The sequence below is a fragment of the Panthera pardus genome, unplaced genomic scaffold (assembly GCF_024362965.1).
Source record: "Panthera pardus isolate Hobbes unplaced genomic scaffold, ASM2436296v1 HiC_scaffold_3, whole genome shotgun sequence".
NCBI lineage: Eukaryota > Metazoa > Chordata > Mammalia > Carnivora > Felidae > Panthera > Panthera pardus.
Genome location: NW_026526876.1, coordinates 17,721,108 through 17,741,263, shown reverse-complemented (window position 1 = coordinate 17,741,263; position 20,156 = coordinate 17,721,108). Strand labels below are relative to the sequence as shown.

At 56.7% G+C, this 20,156-nt stretch overlaps 1 protein-coding gene across 3 annotated transcripts; it reads right to left on the bottom strand.

Annotated features, from left to right (window-relative positions):
* Nucleotides 1–10,450: 10,450 nt before the first annotated feature.
* On the bottom strand, nucleotides 10,451–19,900 carry CYGB (cytoglobin). Of its 3 annotated transcripts, none has more exons than XM_019466105.2 (4): nucleotides 19,345–19,900; nucleotides 14,469–14,700; nucleotides 14,012–14,149; nucleotides 10,451–11,781 (listed from the first exon to the last, which is right to left on the bottom strand). In XM_019466105.2, the coding sequence occupies exons 1-4, from the start codon at nucleotides 19,485–19,487 to the stop codon at nucleotides 11,707–11,709; spliced, it is 588 nt and encodes a 195-aa protein (XP_019321650.2). In that variant the 5' UTR covers nucleotides 19,488–19,900; the 3' UTR covers nucleotides 10,451–11,706. The 3 variants fall into 3 exon arrangements, with proteins under 3 accessions (XP_019321650.2, XP_019321653.1, XP_019321652.1); XM_019466108.2 differs by having other exon boundaries at nucleotides 13,976–14,149; nucleotides 19,345–19,894; XM_019466107.2 differs by having other exon boundaries at nucleotides 13,986–14,149; nucleotides 19,345–19,890.
* Nucleotides 19,901–20,156: the final 256 nt, after the last annotated feature.

The window sequence follows — 20,156 nt, the reverse complement described above, 5'->3', positions numbered from 1 at the left end:
AAGCTAAGGTTGTTTTTCCCCTCTAACAAAGCATTTATGTTAAGACAGTCGGGAGTTCCTGGACTTTAGGCTATTCATGGGATTGCCTTTTTCTGGCAAACTGGTGGAGGCTCTCATCAATTTAACCGTTTGTGGGTTTTTTGGTCTGTTTGGTCCTTTCCTGTTTTGGGGTAGCCTGGGGAGTCCAGGGAATATCACACGTGTCCTAGGTGGGGGGTCGGTGCTGTTAGCCTGTACTCTGCCCTCAGAGCTCCCTTATCACCCTGATCTAAGGGCTGTACTGTGTTATCTCCCCTCTTGTTGACGTGGTTTGAAGCGGGGTTCATGAGCAAACCGTCCAGAAAGACTTCTTGGGGCGGGGGCCGCCTGGGTGGCTCAGTGGGTTGGGCGTCCAACTTCCGCTCAGGTCGTGATCCCACTGTTCGTGAGTTTGCGCCCCGCGTCGGGCTCTGTGCTGACGGCTCAGAGCCTGGAGCCTGTTTCAGATTCTGTGGCTTCCTCTCTCTCTCTCTGCCCTTCCCCTGGTCACACTCTGTCTCTCTCAAAAATAAATAAATGTTAAAAAAGACATTAAAAATTTTTTTTGAAAAAAGGAAGAATTATTGAGACATTTTTGGTGCAAAAAGGTGATTTTATTAAGGCACGAGAACAGGACTCCTGGGGTTGAGAGAGCTGTACTGGGGTTGTGGGGATCAATTAATTAGATACTTTGGAGTTGGGAGAGGCAAAGATTGGGGAAGATTTACAGGATCCTGGAGGCCTGGCTATTGTCAGGCTAAGGGATTTCCCCCCCCCTGCAGCAAGGTATTAACATTAAGACAATTGGGAGTTCCTGGAGAAGAGTTATCCTTTGCCTGCCTCAAGTATTTGTCAATGGGCTGCAGGTTATAGGGAAATTTAATTTCATCTGCATTTCTTTTTGCCTTTGTTCTCACATCTTTGTGACAACTCCAGGAGAGGTACCATTATGATCGTGGGGCTCTAACTCATGACCCTGAGATTAAGAGTCACGTGTTCTACGGACTGAGCCAGCCAGCCGCCCCTGGTATAACTTCATTTACCTACGTTTAAAGAGAACATGCATGTGTTTGCTGGTAGGTGCGTTTGTGGAGTGACCTTGCGTGGGAGGGTAGTGGAGGGGTGGGGGACAGAGACCGGCTTTTCATTTTATACCACGTGCGCGTATTACTTTTCATCGCTTACAGAAAATACAGTCTAAGCTTTTTCTAAAATGAGCCTCAAGGCATCGGGAGGGTCTTGATAGGTAGGGATCAGGAAAGGAGTTCCTGGTGGAAAGAACACGAAAAAGGACACAGGAGTGAGGAAACCCCGGTTATAGGAGGGGAATTTCTGGCCCCTGTTTTGGCTGCATCCCAGGACACGCGGGAAGAATGATGGGCAATGGGTGTGGGGAGGCAGGCAGTGTCCGCTGAAGGCTCTGATGGGTCAGGATAGGTGTTTTTATTCCATTCGGCAAACAGCGGGGAGTTTTTAAACTGGAAAATTGGCGTCTAATAGTTTACTCTTTGTAAATTACTTTCGTAGCTATGATAGCATTTTTAATCTTGACAGAAATCCCGTAGGGTAGGCAAGACAAGCCTTGTAGATGATGAGGGACCATAAGGTGAGCTGAAGGCCATGCACCAGCTAGGGATACCCCCCCCCCCCCCCCCGCCCCAGGTGGGATATGTGTGATATTCCTCAGGCACTCGGGCTGCCCAGGAACAAAGGAAAGGAAAGAAAATGGTTACCTGATAGAGATCACACTCCTGCAGGACACGAGGCTGTACTAGTTTACAAATGTCTTAGGAAATTACCAGAAAAAGGCAATCTCATCAATAGCCTGCTCTCCAGAAACCTATAGACTCAGTTTCCTGGAGCCCCAACATCGCCCTCCCCTCCATAGTGATGCGGGGAACAAAGGCCAGAAGGAAATGGCAGGTAAAATTCAATTTCCTTTTAACCTGCAGCCCACTGGTAAATACTTGAGGCAAATACAAAGTATAACATTTCTACGGGAACCCCCTACTGTCAGTGCCTTATTGACTTTATCTCCCCCCAACTCCATAGTATGTAAATGGTCACCCCTCGCACTTATAAGGCAGCTCATCCTGCCCAAGGGTCCTACTCCCGTGCCTTAATGAAATCACCTTTTTGCACCGAAGACGTCTCAAAAATTCTTTCTTGGCCGTTGGCTCTGAACCCCCATCTCTCCAAAACCCCATCACTTAACAACATTCAGATCACGAAGGTGAGACAGTGTGACCCTCAGAAGAAAAGGGCAAAGTGACCCTGAAGTCATGAGTTAGCAAAGCCAAAAAGGTTCTGATAACATACCTTGGAAGGATGTCTTTGTATTTGTCCAGGGGCGTAAAATATTAGGGGCTCTCTTTGTTAGCTGAGATTAAAGGAAACCTAGAATACATAATGAGGTTCTATTGAATGAAGAGATGCTGATTTTCTTGTCAAGGTTCAGAGAGGTTTAGGGCTGTGCCCAAGGCCACACAGCTGGTGGAGTATAGAGCTGGGTACTGTCCCCAAGGCCCATGCTCTTTCCAGCCATCGTGGACCGTACCCATATGTCAGAAGGGTCGTTCTGGCTGTGTTTAGGATACGCAGGTTTGGCAAAGGTAGCAAGGCTCGTGAAGAGGCTACTGCAATGGTCCAGGTCAAAGGTATAGGGAAAGGGGGCCAGGGGACCTGAGTGGAGAAGAGGGATGAGAAAACATCCCCTCTGTCCAGAATTTGGCTAGCCCAGGACCCCAGTGGTCCTCTCCATTTATGCTGGGGGATGTACCCCCACCCCCACCCCACCCCCACCCCCTCTAGGGGGCAAAGTCAAGAAAGAGTCAGCTCAGGTGGGGTGTCGTGCCCTGGCAGCTGGTATTGATGGTGCAGAGTCGCCACCTAGTGGTGACCGGGGGTGCTGCGCCAAGGAACCCCACCTGGTCCAGGAAACCCAGGGAAGCCATGATTCATCCGTGCTCCCTTCTACCTGCTTTCTCATCAGAAAACCTGGCAGCCGCACCTAAATTCTACAGGCGTTAAGTCCACAGGCTAAGATGCCAAAGCCTCTATAACTCCTCTCTGCCGTCCTGCTCTCCTTTCAGAACATCCTGCCCAGAAAGGGGCACCAGTGACCCTCTCTCTCTCTGGGTGTTCCTGACCTACAAGACCCCAGGTACCCTAAGAGCTGCCTGCCACCCACGTGAAACGCTGGGGCGTCCAGTGTCCAGAGGCTGATGTGGTTAGACTCCTGGGGCCCAGAGACGCTTTCCAGCTCTGCCTCTTCCTGGTGCCGTCTCCTCCCCCACGGTGACCTTGAAATCTCTACCTCCCTCCCAGCAGCCTGCTCCCTGCGCGTGCTGTCTTCAACCCTTTATCAGCCCTCCTCTGGGGCATCCTAATCTCAGCCAAAGCTTGGTCATTCTGACTGGCCTTTGGGAATGGACTTGGAATGTTATTGCAGAATCCACATTACCTCCCACATCCTGGCTGGGCTCACCCTGCAGACCCCAGATCACTGCCGTATCTTTTCTTCCCTCACCTTGGAGGCTGCAGTCACCCTGGGAGGGCGGTGGGGGCGGGGTGGGGGTGGGGGAACGCTGGCTTTGGTGGCAAATACTCCAGTCTACCCAACTCACTACTCACTAGCTGTTTGATGTGTTACATTAGGCAGTTTAGCTAACCTTGAGGTGCTGAGGCCTCCCTAGGAAGACACACTACCCTAGAGACTCTACCTAGAAGCCATAAGCAAAAAGATCGACAGATCTGATAACACAGAAGCTATAGACTTTTGTGCCATAAAAGATGCCCTCGACAAGGTTGAAAGCCAAGCAAATGGGAGAAAGTACTTCCGGTGAATGTAACTGATCAAGGATCAATATCTAGAAGCTAAACAAGAGGGCCCACAAATCAATTTTAAAATTACAAGATAAGAGAGGCACCTGGCCAGCCTGGCTGTCTGTCTGGGGAGCATGTGACTCTTGACCTTGGGGTTGTGAGCTTGAGCCCCACGTTAGGAGTAGAGATTACTTAAAAATAAATTTTTTTTTTTTCAGAGAGAATGAGAGAAAGAGAGAGAGAGAGCATGCACACAATCGGGAAGTGGGAGGGGAAAGGGCAGAGGGAGAGAGAGAGAGAATCCCAAGGAGGCTCCCATTGGGGAGAGCAAGGCAGGGCTTGATCCCATGGCCCTGGGATCATGATCTGAGCCAAAATCAAGAGTCGGATGCCCAACCGACTGAGCCACCCAGGCACCTGTTAAAAATAAAACCTTAAGGGGCGCCTGGGTGGCTCAGTGGGTTAAGTGTCCGACTTCGGCTCAGGTCATGATCTCACGGTTTGTGAGTTCGAGCCCCGCATCAGGCTCTGTGCTGACAGCTCAGAGCCTGGAGCCTGCTTGGGATTCTGTGTCTCCCCCTCTCTCTGCCCCTCTCCTGCTCATGCTCTGTCTCTCTCTCTCTCTCTCAAAAATAAACATCAAAAAAATAAAATAAAATAAAATTATAAAAAGTAAAATGAAATCTTAAAAAAACAAAACAAGAGGAAAATTGGATAAAAGATATGAACAGATAATTCAAAGAAGAATATGTAAAAACAGCCAGTGAATATACCCGATGCCCAAGCCCACTAGTAACTGGGGGGAAATGCCAATTAAAAGTACAGAGACTCGTAGCATCCGGATCTCAGTACCTAAATGGAAGGCACCACTGAAGGAACCAGGGCTCCCTGGAAAAATGGCTGGCTCCGGGTCTGGGGCAGGGAAAGTGCATGGGGAGCTCAAGACATCTTGTTTGTGACAGAAAGCAAGGAAGCTTTTAGAGATTAATGGCATCATGTCAAAAGGACATACTAACCCGCTGGAAGGGACTCCCACTGGCCAAACTGACACAATCTGAGCATCAAAACGAAAAATGAGTACAGGTGATGGAAATACACTAGAATCACAAAAAGTCAGTGGAAATACACTAGAATCACAAAAAGTCAGTGTTCTTGAGAAATGTGAACAGGAGAAATCCAGAGAAGCTCTTAGGACCCCCCGGAGAGGCATTTATTAAACCAATACCTTACTCTGAAAGCTGATGGGGGGCAGGGGGCATCTGGCTGGCTCAGTCGGGGAAGAGCATGTGACTCTTGACCATGGGGTTATGAGTTCGAGCCCCATGTTGGATGTAGAGCTTACTTTAAAAAAAAAAGGTCAGAGGCGCCTGGGTGGCTCAGTCGGTTGAGCGTCTGACTTCCGCTCAGGTCATGATCTCGCGGTCCATGAGTTCAAGCCCCGCGTCGGGCTCAGTGCTGACAGCTCAGAGCCTGGAGCCTGCTTCAGATTCTGTGTGTCTCTCTCTCTCTGACCCTCCCCCCATTCATGCTCTGTCTCTCTCTGTCTCAAAAATAAATAAACGTTAAAAAAAAATTTTTTTTTCTAAAAAAAGGTCAATAAAGGGAAAATCTCAAGCATCTCTCCTGCCTTTTCAGCAGGAATTGTGTTTTAAAGTAACCAAATAGCCCTACTTTGGAGGAAGGAAAGATCCACTTTTCAGAAGAATGCCAGGGGTATTCCTTAGTTATGGCTGCACTAGCGAGTTACCCACTTAAAACAACACACACTATTCTCTCACAGTTTCTGTGGCCCAGGAATCCAGGGTATCTTGAGAGACTATAATTGAAGTGTTAGCTGGGCCTGTGGACAGCTCAACGCCTGGCTAAGGGAGGATCCATTTCCAAGTTCATTGGCAATGGCTGTTGTCCAGAGAGGCAGGGCCAGCTTCATGGGCATGTGACCCGGACAGCAGCACAGGGCCCTGTGCTCAGAAGGGCTCTGTGCTAGATTTAATGCCCTGTAGTCTGTCGCTACTTTTGTCTTTGAACTTGTGTTTTGTAAGTGAACCAATGGGACAATGTGCTGTGTACGTGAGCAGAGGAGACATGCCATATATGTGTCCCCCATCGTTCCTTGTGGCCCCATTTACATAAATTATTCAAGATGCCCCATGAGCACCAGGCACGGTGCAAATGCTTTCTGTATATGGGTGAATTCATTCCATCCTCCAACAGCCCATTATACAGATGAGTAACTGAGACACCATAAATTCAAGTCGCCTGCTCAAGGCTTTGCAGCTGGCAAGTGGGGGCTGTTCTCGGGCAGCTTATACTCTATAGAGTCCCTGGAGAGAGACTGTTCTATTTTACTTTAAATTCACAGACTTGATTTCAGCTCGGGTCATGATCCCATGGTCGTGGGATGGAACCCCCCATCGGGCCCTGCATTGGGCTCTGTGCTGAGGATGGAATCTGCTTAAGATTCTCTCTCTCTCTCTCTCTCTCTCTCTGTCTTTCTCCCCCTCTCCTTCTCCCCCACTTTCATGCACACAAGGGCATGCTTTCTCTCTAAAATAAAATTTGGGGGCGCCTGGGTGGCTCAGTCCAATGAGTTTCCGACTTCAGCTCAAGTCATGATCTCACGGTTCATGGGTTCGAGCCCCACATCAGGCTCTGTGCTGACAGCTCAGAGACTGGAGCCTGCTTCGGATTCTGTGTCTCCCTCTCTCTGGCCACCCCCCCCCCCCATCCCGCTCACACTCTGTCTCTCTGTCTCTCTCAGAAATAAATAAAGACATTTTAAAATTTTTTTAATAAAATTTCAAAAATTCATAGGTATTTCTAGACTCTTTTACAATGAGAATATATAAATGTATATTTATGTAATTGAAAAAGAAAAATAGAGAAGGAGGAAGAAAAAAAGAAAAGAAATCCTTGTTCTGCATTCTTCTTCCTCCTGGGGCCTGGTCCTTGCCTTCGCGGAACCCTCACTGTGGCCTGGTGCCCAGACCCTCTCTGTTCTCAGGGGGGCTACTAGTCACCTCTACGGCTTTCAGTTCCCTGGGGCCCCCTGAAGTAACTCTCAGGGGAGACTCTGGGCTCAGCAGAAAAGGGAAGAGTTCAAGAGCCCGTGGACTGCAGTGGTCACCTGGCCCTTCGTCTGGGGCTGCCATCACTGGGGCTTAGCACAGGACAGATTTGCCCACGGTTGCACAGTAAGGCAGGGCAAATCTGGACCGGTGCGTATCTCCTGACGTCGGTCCGAAATGGTGCTACCCACACTCTGTCCTGAGAAGCACGAAAGCTGTTCTGAAAAGCTTTGGTCCCTCAGGCTCCCAAAGTCTTTACCAGAGTCTGGGTCCCACCACTCCTCCCGAGCTGGGAACATGGGGACTCCTACCATCGGCCCAGATCTCAGTTCGGGAAAGAGAAACTCAGAACCTCAGGTCTGTGAACGCTCACTGTCACTTCTCTCCCTGAAGCTCTGTGGGGCCTTTTCGCTTCTCCCCAAAGTCTCAGACCCCAGCTCCTTTATCGACTTCCATAACCTCCCCCATTATTAGCTGTTGCTTCTATAGGGCCTTCTAGACCCCAGAGGGCTGTCCAGGACCTGGAGGCCTTTGGTAGGTCTGAGCTGGGGCCAAAAAGATTCGAGAAAGCATTGCCCAGCTGCTAGGTGGAGACAGACTATGAAAGCAGCAGAGTGGTGAGCAGGCCAGGCCACGGGCTCAGGCCAGGATTCCAGGCGAGGGGGGACGGCTTCTTGCTCTGTTCTGTGTGCTTCACTCTGCTTCTCTCTGCTGAGTTGTTGAGGGGCTCGGACTTTGGGGTCAGTCCGGAGTTCCTGCTCTGTGACTGTGAGCAAGCTGTTAACTGAACCCAGTCCTTGGGCCTTAAAATAGGGTCATGAGGAGTATCTCTGAGGCTGTTGGAGGAGAACAGATGAGGCCCGTCTATAGGCGCTCCCTCCTACCCCCAAGACTATTGTCCTCGCTGGTCTGAAATTATTTCGGGGTTCACACATTCTCAGGCGCCCCTAGTCTGCTTTTTTTTAATAGAGCATTTAACTTTTACCGCTTGGTTCAAACTACGGGAGGATATTTTCATATATAGGTGGGAGGGCTCACATTTTTCCTTTTTGCCTCAGATGATGTCCGTTAAAGCGAGGGAGGAAGGCGGGCCCACAGAGAAAGGGAAGTAGGAAAGGGAAGGTCGCCGGCCCACAGTGCTCGGCCTCTGGTGAAGGTCTCACCAGTCGGCCAGCAGGGGGCGCTGTGGGGCCGCGTGGCCAGGACTGGTTGGCGGGGAAGGAGCCGGAGCCTGGGCACCCCCGTTCCTGACACCCCATCACTCACAGCCCGAGAGCGCCAGGGGGAGCTGGCCCAGTTGCTTAGCTCTTCAGCGACAAGGCTATCCCTGAGTGTAGAGCACGAAAGCCCAGACATTGCTCCCCTACCCTGGGGACAGCCCACGGGGGACACCTGGGCTCTGCCCAGTTGGCGGTAAGTTGGACTTGTCCCTCCCCCACCCCACTCCCCACTTCCCACCCCTGTCCAGCAGCATCTCTAGCCCAGGTCTGGGGGGAGTCGCTCACTGCCTGCGCCCCCTCTCTAGGTGGTGGGGAGCCGAGATAAACTTTCTCAAGGGCCACATTCCAGAATGATTCCAGTTTTGCTGGGTTCGGAGGCCCCTTCACTAAGTGAAGTGAAGGAAGGGGTGTCTTTCCTCCCAGAGGCTCTCCCCCGCCCCGCCCGCAGATGCCCCTTTTCCTCTCGCAGCCCTGCAGCCCCCAACCCTGGCTCTGGCTCAGCCTGAGCTCCTTAGGGTCCTTCAGGCCACCTCACTGTCCTTTGTCCTGCTTCCTGAGAGTTTCCTCCTTCATTCACTGCCTTCCTCTTTCCATCTCCGCCCCTCCTCTCTCAAGACCCATCTTGGCCAGTCCGCCCTCTCGCCTCCTTCCATTTGCTGCTTCCGATGGCCTGACAGTCAGGTCACCCTGCCCCGAGCAGCTCTTACGTCCCCAGTGCCGTGGCTGGCTTCTGTCCTCTTCCTCCTGGTACCTACCTTGTTCACTTATTTTATTTTTTATTTATTCATTTTGAGAGAGAGAGAGAGAACATGAGCAGGGGAAGGGCAGAGAGGGAGAGAGAGGGGATCCCATGCCGGCTCTGCACTGTCAGCGCAGAGCCCCACGTGGGGCTCGAACTCACGAACCATGAGATCATGACCCGAGCCGAAATCAAGAGTCAGATGCTCAACCAGGCTCCCCTCACTCCTATCTTAAGTTAGAGGTGACCACGCAGCCCAGAAAGGCGAAACGGCTTGCCCAAAGTCACACAGCATTAGGAAACAGGCTGGCCCCGGGAGTCCAGCGCTCCATCCCGGGGACACAGCCTCCCTGGAAAGGCCTTGCCCCATTGACGTCCTCTCCACCCCGCACTTACGTCTCATGCACACAGCTCACTCTTGGCCCCGTGTACGGGTCTTGCTTTCTATGAGTGGAATTCATTTAGTCTCTGGATTTCTACTGAGCACTTCTGCTGTCCCAGGCCCAAGAGATTGAAGGCATAGCCTGCATTCAAGGAGTTCATGGTCTGGGAGATAAGACTTTTCCTGTCTGTCAGCTGAATCTTCCCAGGCAGCCAGGAGTCCTCCCAAGGGGCGGAGGCTGCTTCCTGCTTCTCCTGCAGCCCACCCAGGGGTGGTGACCTCCCCGCCCCTCCTTGGGGAGCTGATGCTCTGGCTGTTGCTTCCATTGTGTGTGGGGGCTGGGCAGGTCAGCCTGAGGCTGTGGGATGCAGGATACAAAGCTTGGGGAGGGGTGGGTGCGGAGAGCGCAGGGAAAGGGCTAGGGGTGTCAGGTTGGTACTAACAGACTTCCTTTCTCAAACTCCGGAGGGTTGGCCTTCCGCAGGGAACTGGAGAACACTTTGCTCTCCCCTTGTGGGAGGCTGGGTGCTCGGGTCTGACAAGTGGGGGCCCGATCCTTGGCTCTCTCACTGGCCCATGAGACCAGCAGAGGCCCTTCTTCCTGAAAGTCTCTCCCCGATTCCTCCCTCACTCATTCTATCCTCCTTAGGGAGGAGAGTTCCAGAACCAAAGATTAAAAGCCCCTTGACTTTTGAAAACAAGCACAAGGGCACCTGGGCGGCCCCGTCAGTTGAGCATCCGACTTCGGCTCAGGTCATGACATCGCGGCTCGTGGGTTTGAGCCCCGCGTCGGGCTCCGTGCTGACAGCTCGGAGCCTGGAGCCTGCTTCGGATTCCGTCTCCCTGTCTCTCTGCCCCTCCCCCGCTCACACTCTGTCTCTCAAAAATAGACAAACGTTACAAAAAAATTAAAACAAGCGCAAACACCCTTGCTGGCTCCCTCACCACCCCCGCCCCCCACACAAGCCCCAAAGCCCAGCTTCCAGTCTCCAGCTCTGTGCTCCTGATGAAACGGGTCGGGGCGTCCACTCCCGTGGTGAGCCCCAACTCAGAGGAGCCCCGGCCAGCCTAGGCTGAGGTACAGGAGAGCAGGCCCTTGGGTGGCTCCCAAGAAAAGCCCTGAGCCCTGAACTGAGGAGGGGAGGCAGAGGCCAGGGACAGCTGGCAGGAAAAGACAGAATGAGCAGCACAGACGCGGGAAGAGCGAGTCTGTTTAATGACACGGCTGGGACTGGTTACAAACATCAGAAACTACAAAAGGGCAGACAGTTGACGCATGGCTGCAGGAGGAGGGACGGGAGGGGACACAGGCACAGCAGCCACAGCAGCCAGACACCCTTGAGGACGGTACACGACCAAGGGACACACATGGGGGGGGGGTCCCCCGCATCTCTGACCCAGATGGGTGGGCAGGACCAACTGCCAGTCAGCAGCCAGGGTCGGGGGAGGTGGGGAGGGAAGGCCCGAGGCCCGCAGAGCCCCGGGATGGGGACATCTGGCCCGTCATCTCTGACAGTAGCATAGAGCCCCTGCTTCTGCTGGGATCCTGAGCAGCAAAGGCAGATGGGGCTGGCATTCGAGGCTTCTTTACCACGGCCCCTCCCCCAGGGCAGGCATCCTGTCCCACACGCTGGCCCCTCTGCTGGCCCTTGCCCATATGGGCTGGAGCAAGTCAGGGAGCCACATCCTTTGGGGGTGGGGGGGCAGGGGGAAGCCAAATCTTTTTAACCTAGAAGTGGAAAGCAGGAATGTGGGGAGCTGGTCAGAGAATGGGCTGGACTTGGCTGGCAAAGCTGGGTCACCCCAACCCTGCCCACCCAGGCCCTCGGGTCACCCCAACCGTGCCCACAGGCCTAGATTCCCTCCGACACGGGACCCCCCATCTCTGCCACAACACTCTGTCCTCTGCCCAGAAGCATGACAAGGACCCCTCCCTGCCCCACACGCAGATGGGCAGAACCCAAGCTTCCCAAGTGCCTCTGGGCCCCTGGGCCCCGCAGATACACAGTATAGATATGTATGTATATATATATATATATATATTTTATATATAGATCGTATATAGAATATATCTGTATATATGGTAGATGTGTGTGTGTGATGCTCTAGATAGGTGACACGGGACCTGCATGCTGGCCGGGCAGACAGAAACGGGGCTGGTTTATTCCCGGAGAGACTCGGACCTGCCCCGGACTCCTGCCAGCTGCTCAGCTGGGTCTCTGACAGAGAGTAGAAAAGCTAAGAAGGGTGGGCCCAACTCTTCGAGGAGGAAGGGTACCCCATCCCCACAGGCCACTGAGCTGGGGTCAGCATCCAGGCAGCCAGCGCCACCTCCTGGCGGCTCCGGTGGGGACCGTGGCCACAGCAGAGGCTGCCTCTTTCTGGGAAGACGAGTCAGGGATTCCTCCAGCTTCCTTGGCACCCAAGGAGGGTCTTCAGAACTCGGCCTTCGGCTCAGGGTGCTGCCTGGGAGGGGGGAGGAGAGAGGGGGGGTCCTATGGCCCCGAAGAGGGCAGCGTGGCCGGAGGGCTGTGAATGAGATAGCAGATGAAATGAGAGGTTATGGGGGGAGGGGCATGGAGTGGGACCAAGGGACGCCGGGAGGGGGGCAGCGGGAGGGATCAGGGGATGGCAAGGCAGGACAGTATCTTCCAAGAGACCCATCACACTGCAGCTTGGAGGCAACCCACTAGACCCCAGTTCTGCTAGGAACCTGCTGTGTGGCCTCAGACAAGTCAGGTCCCCCCGCCACCCGCCCCCGGCCCCCGGCCCCCAGATCTTTCTCTCCACCATGCGAATCACATCTGAAGTAACATCAACTGTGTAAACGTGTTTCACACGCTGCAAAGAACCCTTCCAACATCAGCTCTTTTTCTATGAATTCTGAGACCCGTGCCTTCACTCTGGTTGGCCCGGCTGGGTACCCGGGTGGGGGGCGGGAAGAGTGTGCAAAGGGACGAGGGGACAATCGCCTTCATGTCTGGCGGGGGTGGGGGTGGGGAGTGACCTAAATTCGAGATGCCCAAGTCTAGATGGGGGCGGGGCCCCTGTAGCCCTTCACGGCTCACTCTGCGAGGAGCAGAAATGGGCAGACTGAGATTCTGCTGGTTTCTTCGTGTTTGGGGTTTGGCGAGATGGAAGTCCCAGGGGTCCAGCTGGGGCAAGACAGGGGAGGGGACAGGGCTTCGTGTCGGGAAACGCTGTCCATGTGTTTCTGATTCACTGGGGCGTGCACTGGCCAGCTCTCTCTCCTTCTCCCCCTCCGGTCCCTCTAGGCCCCTGTAAAAAAAGCCCTTTTCTCTAGAAGCAGGAAGTCTTGTCTCCTGGCTGTAAACAAACTCATCTCCGGCAGCAGCGAAGAAGCCAGGCCGGGGAGAGGCGTGGGAGGGCAACCCCCTTCCCCCCAACTGACCCTCCCTGGCCCCTCTGTCTGCTTCCGGCAGCTCTCTAGGCTCTGCCAGCACCCCCTCTGGCAGGTAAAGATCTCTTGCCTGCTTCCCATCCACCCTGGGGATCTGGGGCAGATCCCCAGGGCCCAGCTGTGCACATCTGGAGTTGCTGCCTGGCTGTAGCCAGAAGTTCCCGAGCTCCCCGAGCTCCCCGAGCTCCCCTCCCTCCCCGGGTGGTGCCGATGTGGGGGGAAGGGAGCAGGAGCACGCTGGGGCCAGTGTGGTCAGCGGCAGGAAAGTCAGGAGGCCTGGCCTCCCAAGGTTGCCCTCCAGGGACCTCCCCCAGAGCTGGGCCCGGAGGCCTGCGAGCAGGAGGTCTAGGAGGTTCCGTGGGCCAGCTTGGAGCCTGGGGAGGAGACGCGCCTTTTCTATGGGAAACTGCTGGGAATGTTTCTCTACAACGCGTGTCCTGAGCTGCTGGCTGACCCCTGCTTCCCATTCCCGCCCACGCTCCTCTCCCTCTTCCCTACTCGAGCTCTGCCTCCTCCGCCCCTCCGTGGAGCTCCCAGAGCCGCCTTGCCCCTTGGGGGCCCAGGCAGGCCGGAGTGTTCCCAGCCACCATGTCTAGGGGCCAGCCCTCCCCTCGTGCTCTGACTCGGCTGGAGTCACTGAGGCTGGCCACCCTCCTCGAGCCCATCCCCAGAACTGGGAACCCGGCCTCCAGGGCCAGCCTAGAAATAAACACCCCCCCCCCCCCCCCCGCTCCCACCCCATGGTGTGCGTGGTGGTGATACCCACGCAGGCCCCTCGTGGGCCTGGGCACGTGCACGTGTGTGCACACGTCCTTGTGATTCTCTGGCTCCAGCCCTGTTGAGGCAGAGGCAGCGGGGAGCACTGGTCAGCCTTAGATGAAAAACAGCCCCCACGTGGTTGGTACCTAGGGAGGAAGTTGCAGGAGCTGGCCTGGGCTGCCTCTGGGCTCGATGAGCCAGCCTTCCTGCTAGGAACCTCTAGCTGCTGCTAGACCCTCCCTCTCTGCCTTGGGCCGCATTGGTGTTGGGCCCTCTGGGTGCTCTCTGGTTCTAGGCAGCGGGATGGCTCTCCTGGAGGAGGACTTGTCCGAGGCTCACTGCTCTGAGTAGCCTCGAGCAGGCGCCCTGGGCTCAAGCCGGCCCGTGCCTTTCCCATCGTGCCTGTTCTTAAGGGTGCCGGACCCCAGACCCAGCCTCCCGGAAGGGTTCCCGCCCCAGCAGTCAGCTCCAGTGCCCCAGGAGAGATGGGAGGTCAGGGGGCGGGGGAGGACACCGCAGGGAGGCTGCCCGGCCCACCCTCACCCCTCCTCACGTGGTGGCGTTGGGGACCTGCTGTACCCAGCCCACTTCCTTGTAGGCAGCGGTCACATGGCTGTAGATGAGGCCACGCAGCTTGGCCCAGGCTCTCTGCGTCTCTGGTGGGAAGTCATTGGCAAATTCCTCGGCGATCACTTCCAGAATTACCCCGGAGAGGATCTGGGGGCAGAGGGAGGAGCGGGAAGTAGATGTCTGGGCGTCTTGCTCCCCGAAGCTTCCCAGGGCCCGCAGCACCCCTCCTACCCAGCGTCTGGCCGAGGGCATTACTCCCGACACAGCAGCCTGGCAGCTTTGGGGACCAGACACCTTCGAGACCCAGCCCCGGCTGCCCTCCGATCCTGCTGCCCCTCGCTGTCACAGCCACCCCAGGGGAAGAAGCTGGGCTGCCCAGTGGTCACCTCTGCTGCCCCCTCCCCGAGCGTTCCCAGAGCAAAGCAAGGTGGGTGGTTAGAGTGGCCGCACCCACCCAGCCACGTACCTTGAAGTACACGGGCTCCACCTTGTGCTTGAGGGCGTGGGCTTTGCCCACAAGGGCGAGCACAGAGGATACCTTCTCGGGGTCATGTAGGTTCTCCACGACGGTGTTGAGGGCCCCCATGACCCGGCAGGCGTGTTTCCGCAGCTGGGGGCTCCGCTCCATTTCCAGGGGCTCGGTCATGTGCTTGAACTGGCTGAAGTACTGCTTGGCAGACGGGAAGTTCACGAAGAACCTGGCAGGAGGTGGGTGATCGCTGAAGGAGGGGCAGCCCGGCCCCGCCCCGAGGTGGCCAGGATACAGGGGGTGCGGGGTAGGAGAGGCAGGACCAGTCATCGTTTCGCCACCACGGGTGCTGTCTCTCGGACACAGGCCCTCCGTCTGGCCGAGCAGGCTTACATGCAGCCCCCCACCCAGGTCCTGGCCATCTCTGTCGGCCAGACTTGCACGGACCGTCGGCTCTGTCTCTCAGGCCTCTGCCTTCCTCGCTCTGGCCTCCTTTCTAGACCCTACGCGCCCTTCGACGCCTGCTCCAGTCACAGCAGAGACACTAGGAGCTCTAGTTCTGGGATCTCGGGCCAGTGCGACCCCGGGGCGAGTGACTTCACTTTTCTGGGTCTCAGTTTCCTCATCCGTGCGATGGGCATCGTTGTTCCTAGCTTGTTATGAGGCTGCACGGAGAGACCGCGTGGGGAGCCCTCAGCACAGTAAATGCCAGCCTTTATCACGATAAAGGTAGGGCTTTCTCTGTGAACAAAGTACAGCCCAAGTGACTTAGCTCAGGTCACCCGGTCAACGGAGAGAAGCAATGAGACCCAGTCCTCCCGCCTGCGCGCGTCTTGGGGGCAGACCCCGGGTCTTTCTAGCTCTCTCCTCCCCTCCCCAGCTTATCTGAAATTGTCTAACACACTTCATTAGGTCAAACATCACTTTCATTAGGTCACTCTCCTGCTCAAAAACATTCACCGGCTCCCCATTGTCTACCAGCCAGAGTCAACGTCCTTAATCCGGGATTCCAGTCCTTTAATTTGGGATTAAACCGTCCCAACTCAAGCCATCTTCCTCCAGCCCACGTACTGCTGGTAAAACATTCCTTGAGCGTGCCAGCCTTTCTGTCCACACAGTGGAATGTCTTCCTTACTCTTCCTCTGGTCAGACTTGCCTTCCCAGAGTGCCCAGGCTGTGCCTGGGGGCTACTGCTTTCCCCTCAAGGCCATTAGGGGTTCCCTGACACCTTTTATGGACTCTTTTCCTTTCTGCCTGTTGGATTGGGTCCCACAACCCAACTCTCACACACCCTCTGACCCATCACCTCAGGGCCCAGGGCCCTGTGGCCTGCAGGATGATACTGGAGAGCTGACTGTGGTGGGAGGTCACACACAGGCTCCATCGGAACTTCCCACAACAGGATGGAATGTCTTGGGCCTGTTTTGTCAGGTTGTTTCACACCCCTGGGGTATCTCCCCCCTTTGCGATCAGAGAAAGCCGATAATTTGCCAAATCAGCCCTTTGGCCAAAGAGCCCAGAACAGATGCAGGAAGAAAGGCATCTGGCCCAGGCCATCCCTCCAGGCGACAAAGCGGCTGCTGGCGGGGGGGAGTGACGGGGACACAGTCCATGTGGAGACCCAGGGTGACCTTGGGCAAACTACTTCACAACCTCCTGTCCGCAAACGCGTGAGAGGAGATCCTCTGGCTCGATACTTCACAGATATTCTGGTGGGGGCCAAATGAGGCAATGAGGCTGAAAATACACTGGATTTTTCTGGAGAGGCCCTGTAATGAAGGACAAAGGTAAACAGCCCAATCTGGACTTAAATGAGTATCTTAGACTTCGGGCGTTTCACATCGCAATAAAAATAATGATCGCTGTTCTCCCGGCGCGTGTAACAATATGCAAAACGTCCCAGCCTGTTATTTCATTTAATTGCCTCGACCAAGCAGGCATTGTATCCATTTCACTGAGGAGGAAATAGCAGGGGATACTCACTGAGCACTTACTAGATTGTCTCATTAATCCTGCAAAACGCTCCTGAGGTTGCCACCGCCTTTATCGCCGCATTCTGTTTTAGGAATCTGTGCCCAAGATTGCCCAGCAAAGTGGGTAGCAGGGCCAGGAATGAGCCCAGACGGTCCCTGCCTCGACGGCTTCCCCATCCTGCCTTCGGGGAGGCGGCTGTGCCAGGGAGATGGTGGCCTGGAACCCAATGGGTCTCCTGCCTCAACACCCAGGGCCAGGTTGTGGCCCCTGAGAAGTGACAGTCCCAGGGAGCGGCGCGCGCTGGACCAGGGGAGTCTAGGGGTCGTGTGATCTGTTCCTTCATCCGGGCTTCTCTCCCCGGCCCCTCCACCCTTCCACGTGTACTCTCGACCCTCCCAGTCAGCCTTGGGGAGTTTCTCAGCTCCCAGAGGCATCTGGGTTTCCAGTAGAGCCTGAAATAGGCTTGTCTGAGTGCGAGGGGGAAGGTGGCAGAGTTACAACCGGGAGGGGAGCCTTTCTAGAGCTGGGAGGGGAGACTTTCTAGAGCTTGGGCGGTCGCACTGCAGGTGCGGGGTCTGGCTCAGACTCCAAGACTGCTTCGCCACGGCCACTGCCACTCCACGGCTTCGTGGCTGCTCACTCCTGGGGCAGGGGGAGGGGGGAGGGCGTGGGGGTGCGGCTGGCCTTAGCCCAGTGGGGAGGGAGGACCTGAGAGGGATGGGTCAGACCAGTTTCTCAGGCTCTCACTGGGGCCTGTCCCTGTGGACGTGAGTAAAGTTGGGGAGGGGGGCGTGACAAACTGGGGAGGGGCCTTTGGGACACCTGAGAAGCTTATCCCTTATAGCCCCTTTAACCCAGCCCTCCCCCAACTGGCAGGTCATGGGGCAGAGAGCAGGAAAAGACCCAGGAGAGGAAGGCTGGTGAGGCTTGGAGGAGGGAGGCTGGCAGGGAGGAGCTGGGCTCCAGTCAGCACAGAGGTGGGGTCAGGTGAAGCGTGGCCTGGGCTGACCAGCAGACGAGACCTAACTGCTATCTCGGGCCTTCTCAGATTAATTGTGGGCCTCTCACTGAGCACTGAGTCCATTGGTAAATGCCCCCCTCCCCCAGCCCAAACCCAGCCTCCCTAAGAGTCGGGAATGGGGAACTGCAGGGGCACAGAGAGAAAGGAAATCTTGCCAAGACATCAGCCTCTCCAGAAACAGCCCTGGCCTTAGTGGTCAGTTCCCTCTTCTGCACCCCCCCCCCCACCATTCCTGGGGAAGTTGGGCGGTACCCCAGGAGCTGGATCTTGGACACGTCCCCTCCACGTCCTCCCTGGCAAAGGGCAAGGTATCTGGACAGAAAATCTCCAGGGTCCCGTGGACTCCACCTCCTTTCTTCCAGGTGACCCATGTGCTCACCGGGTGCATCCTGAGGCCTGGTGGGCTGGCGTGTGCCAGCATACATGGCTAAGAGCCACCCTCCAGGGATGCAGTCTGGCACATCCGTGACTCCACGACCCACAGTGTGCTGGTGTGGGTGCTCCCACGTGCAGGTCGGCGCCCGAGAATGTCTGATGGCTTCGGGATCTGAAACCCCCTCTTGGTCTCCCCGCCATCCCCCCCTGTGTTTCTGGGCCTCGGAGCTGCCCACATGCCCATATCCCTTCCTCTAGAATCCTCCCCCAAAGAAGAGGCCACTCAAGAGTGCTTCTTGCTCTTTTTTCTCCAAAATCTGGTTCCAAGTTGGAATCAGGGCATATCAATATGGAGCTGGGCAGGTCCCAGGCCTGGGGGAGGCAGAAGGGAGAGAGAGTCGGGGAGGCACAGGAGCCAAAGCCGGGCCAGGACTGGGAGACAGGCATGCATTTCCACTCTCCTTTTCACAAGCAAGGGTTCACCCTATCTCCAAATAGTAAGACTGCCCTACTCTGCTGGAGATCCGGCAGCTTCCCTCTGCTGCTGACAGGGGGGTTGAGGGTGAGTTGCGGGTCTGCCCCCCCCCCCGCCCCGGGGACCAGCGCGTGTGGGAAGAGAGCATCAATCTGCAGCTAGAGTCAGTCACTAGCTTGTGGGGGTTGGGGACATTAACTATAGAGGAACGGTATGTGTCTACGGGGCCTGTGGATGTGTAAATAAGTGAGACTTCAGGGGCATGTGGTACCTGGATAACCTCTGAGCCCAAGACACATGGCCTTTCCTCCCCAAGTGGTGGTTTCAGGGTGGAGCCTTGACTCCTGAAGCTTCTTCCTTTCCCTCCACCAAGCTCAGCAGGGACGGTACCCTAGGGACTGCTTGCTTCTCCACTCACCTGTGCCTCACCTGGGAGCTCGCTGCCCTCCCAGCCCCTAGGGGCAGGAAGGGGCCGGCTGGGAAAACTGGACCCCCCTGTGACCTACTCCTTCTGACCTCTATTCTCTGGCCCTTGGCTCTGTCCTTCCAGGAGGTTTTGAACACGGAAAGGGGCTGCGCTGGAGAGAGGGGTCTGCTCCTCTTTGCCCGCCTTCTAGGCTGAGCCTCAGTGTTCCTGCCTCTAAAATGGGGAGCCCCCGACGCAGGGTGGGTGAAACGTGTGCCTGTGACAGCTGGGTTGGGTGGCTGGGGTCGCTGGTGAGGAAGGCACGGCCAGGAGTTCTGAGGCCCCGGGAGAGGAGGGGGACAGAGGCGTCCTCCTTCTGTGTCTGCCTCTTAGTTCCTAGCCCCTCGCCCAGAGCCAGGACGGGCTCGGCCAGGGCTTCGCCCACCCCGGGGAAGCCCCACACTGCCTGCACCCGGGCAGGCCCGGCCCCAATTTCAGCCGGAGAGGTGGCGCCGGAGGAGCTCAGGAGCTCGGACCCGGGGCCGAACCCGCCCCTGCCTGGAGCCGCTGCCGCCCGCCCTCCCCCGGACTCGGGCTCGGCCGGGGCCGGAGTGACACCTACCTCACCAGGATGGCCACCCCCACGTCCTCGCAGTTGGCATAGAGCCGGGCCCACGTAGCCTGCACCGCCTTCCTCTCCGCCTCGGACAGCTCCTCGCTCCGCTCCCTGCGCTCAATCTCCATCTCGCCCGGCACTTTCTCCATGAGCAGCTCCAAGCCCAGCCCGGCTTCGCTCGGCGGCGGCGGGGCGCGGGGCGCCGGGCGCGGGGAGCCGGGGCCGGCTGCGTGCGCGGCGGGCGGGCTGGCGAGCGAGGGGTAGAGCGCGCCGGAGGGAGGGAGCGTGTCTGTCTGTGCGCGCCGGGTGTGTGTGTGTGTGTGTGTGTGTGTGTGTGTGTGTGTGCAGGGTATATGTGCGGGGGGCGGGGGACCGCGAGCGGGGGGCGGGGATGTGGTCTGCTGGAAAAATGTTAAAAAAAATAAAGCCGCTCCAAACCCCCAACCCCGCGTCGGTGAGCCAATTCCGGCAAGGTGAAGGCTGGGCGGGGTGGGGGCGACGCGGCTGGCGCCCGCCGGGCCACCGCGGACCTTGACCGCCGGGCGGGGCTGGGGCGTAGGTGTGGTGGGAGCGCTGGGGGGCCTCGGGGGGAGGGGGCGGTCACGCGGCGCCGGGCTGCGCGGGCCGCACAGGAGTGCGCCCCAGGCTGGTGCGGGGGGCGGGTCGACGGGGGTGGGCGGGGGGGGGGGGGGTAGGGGGGTGGGCACGGTGTCCCCGCTCACGCTGCGGGCGGTGTCGGGCCGTGTGCGTGTGTGCACCCTTCACGCGGCGGGGAACTGACTCAAAGTCAAACACTCCCAGGCATTTGCGGCGTGGCC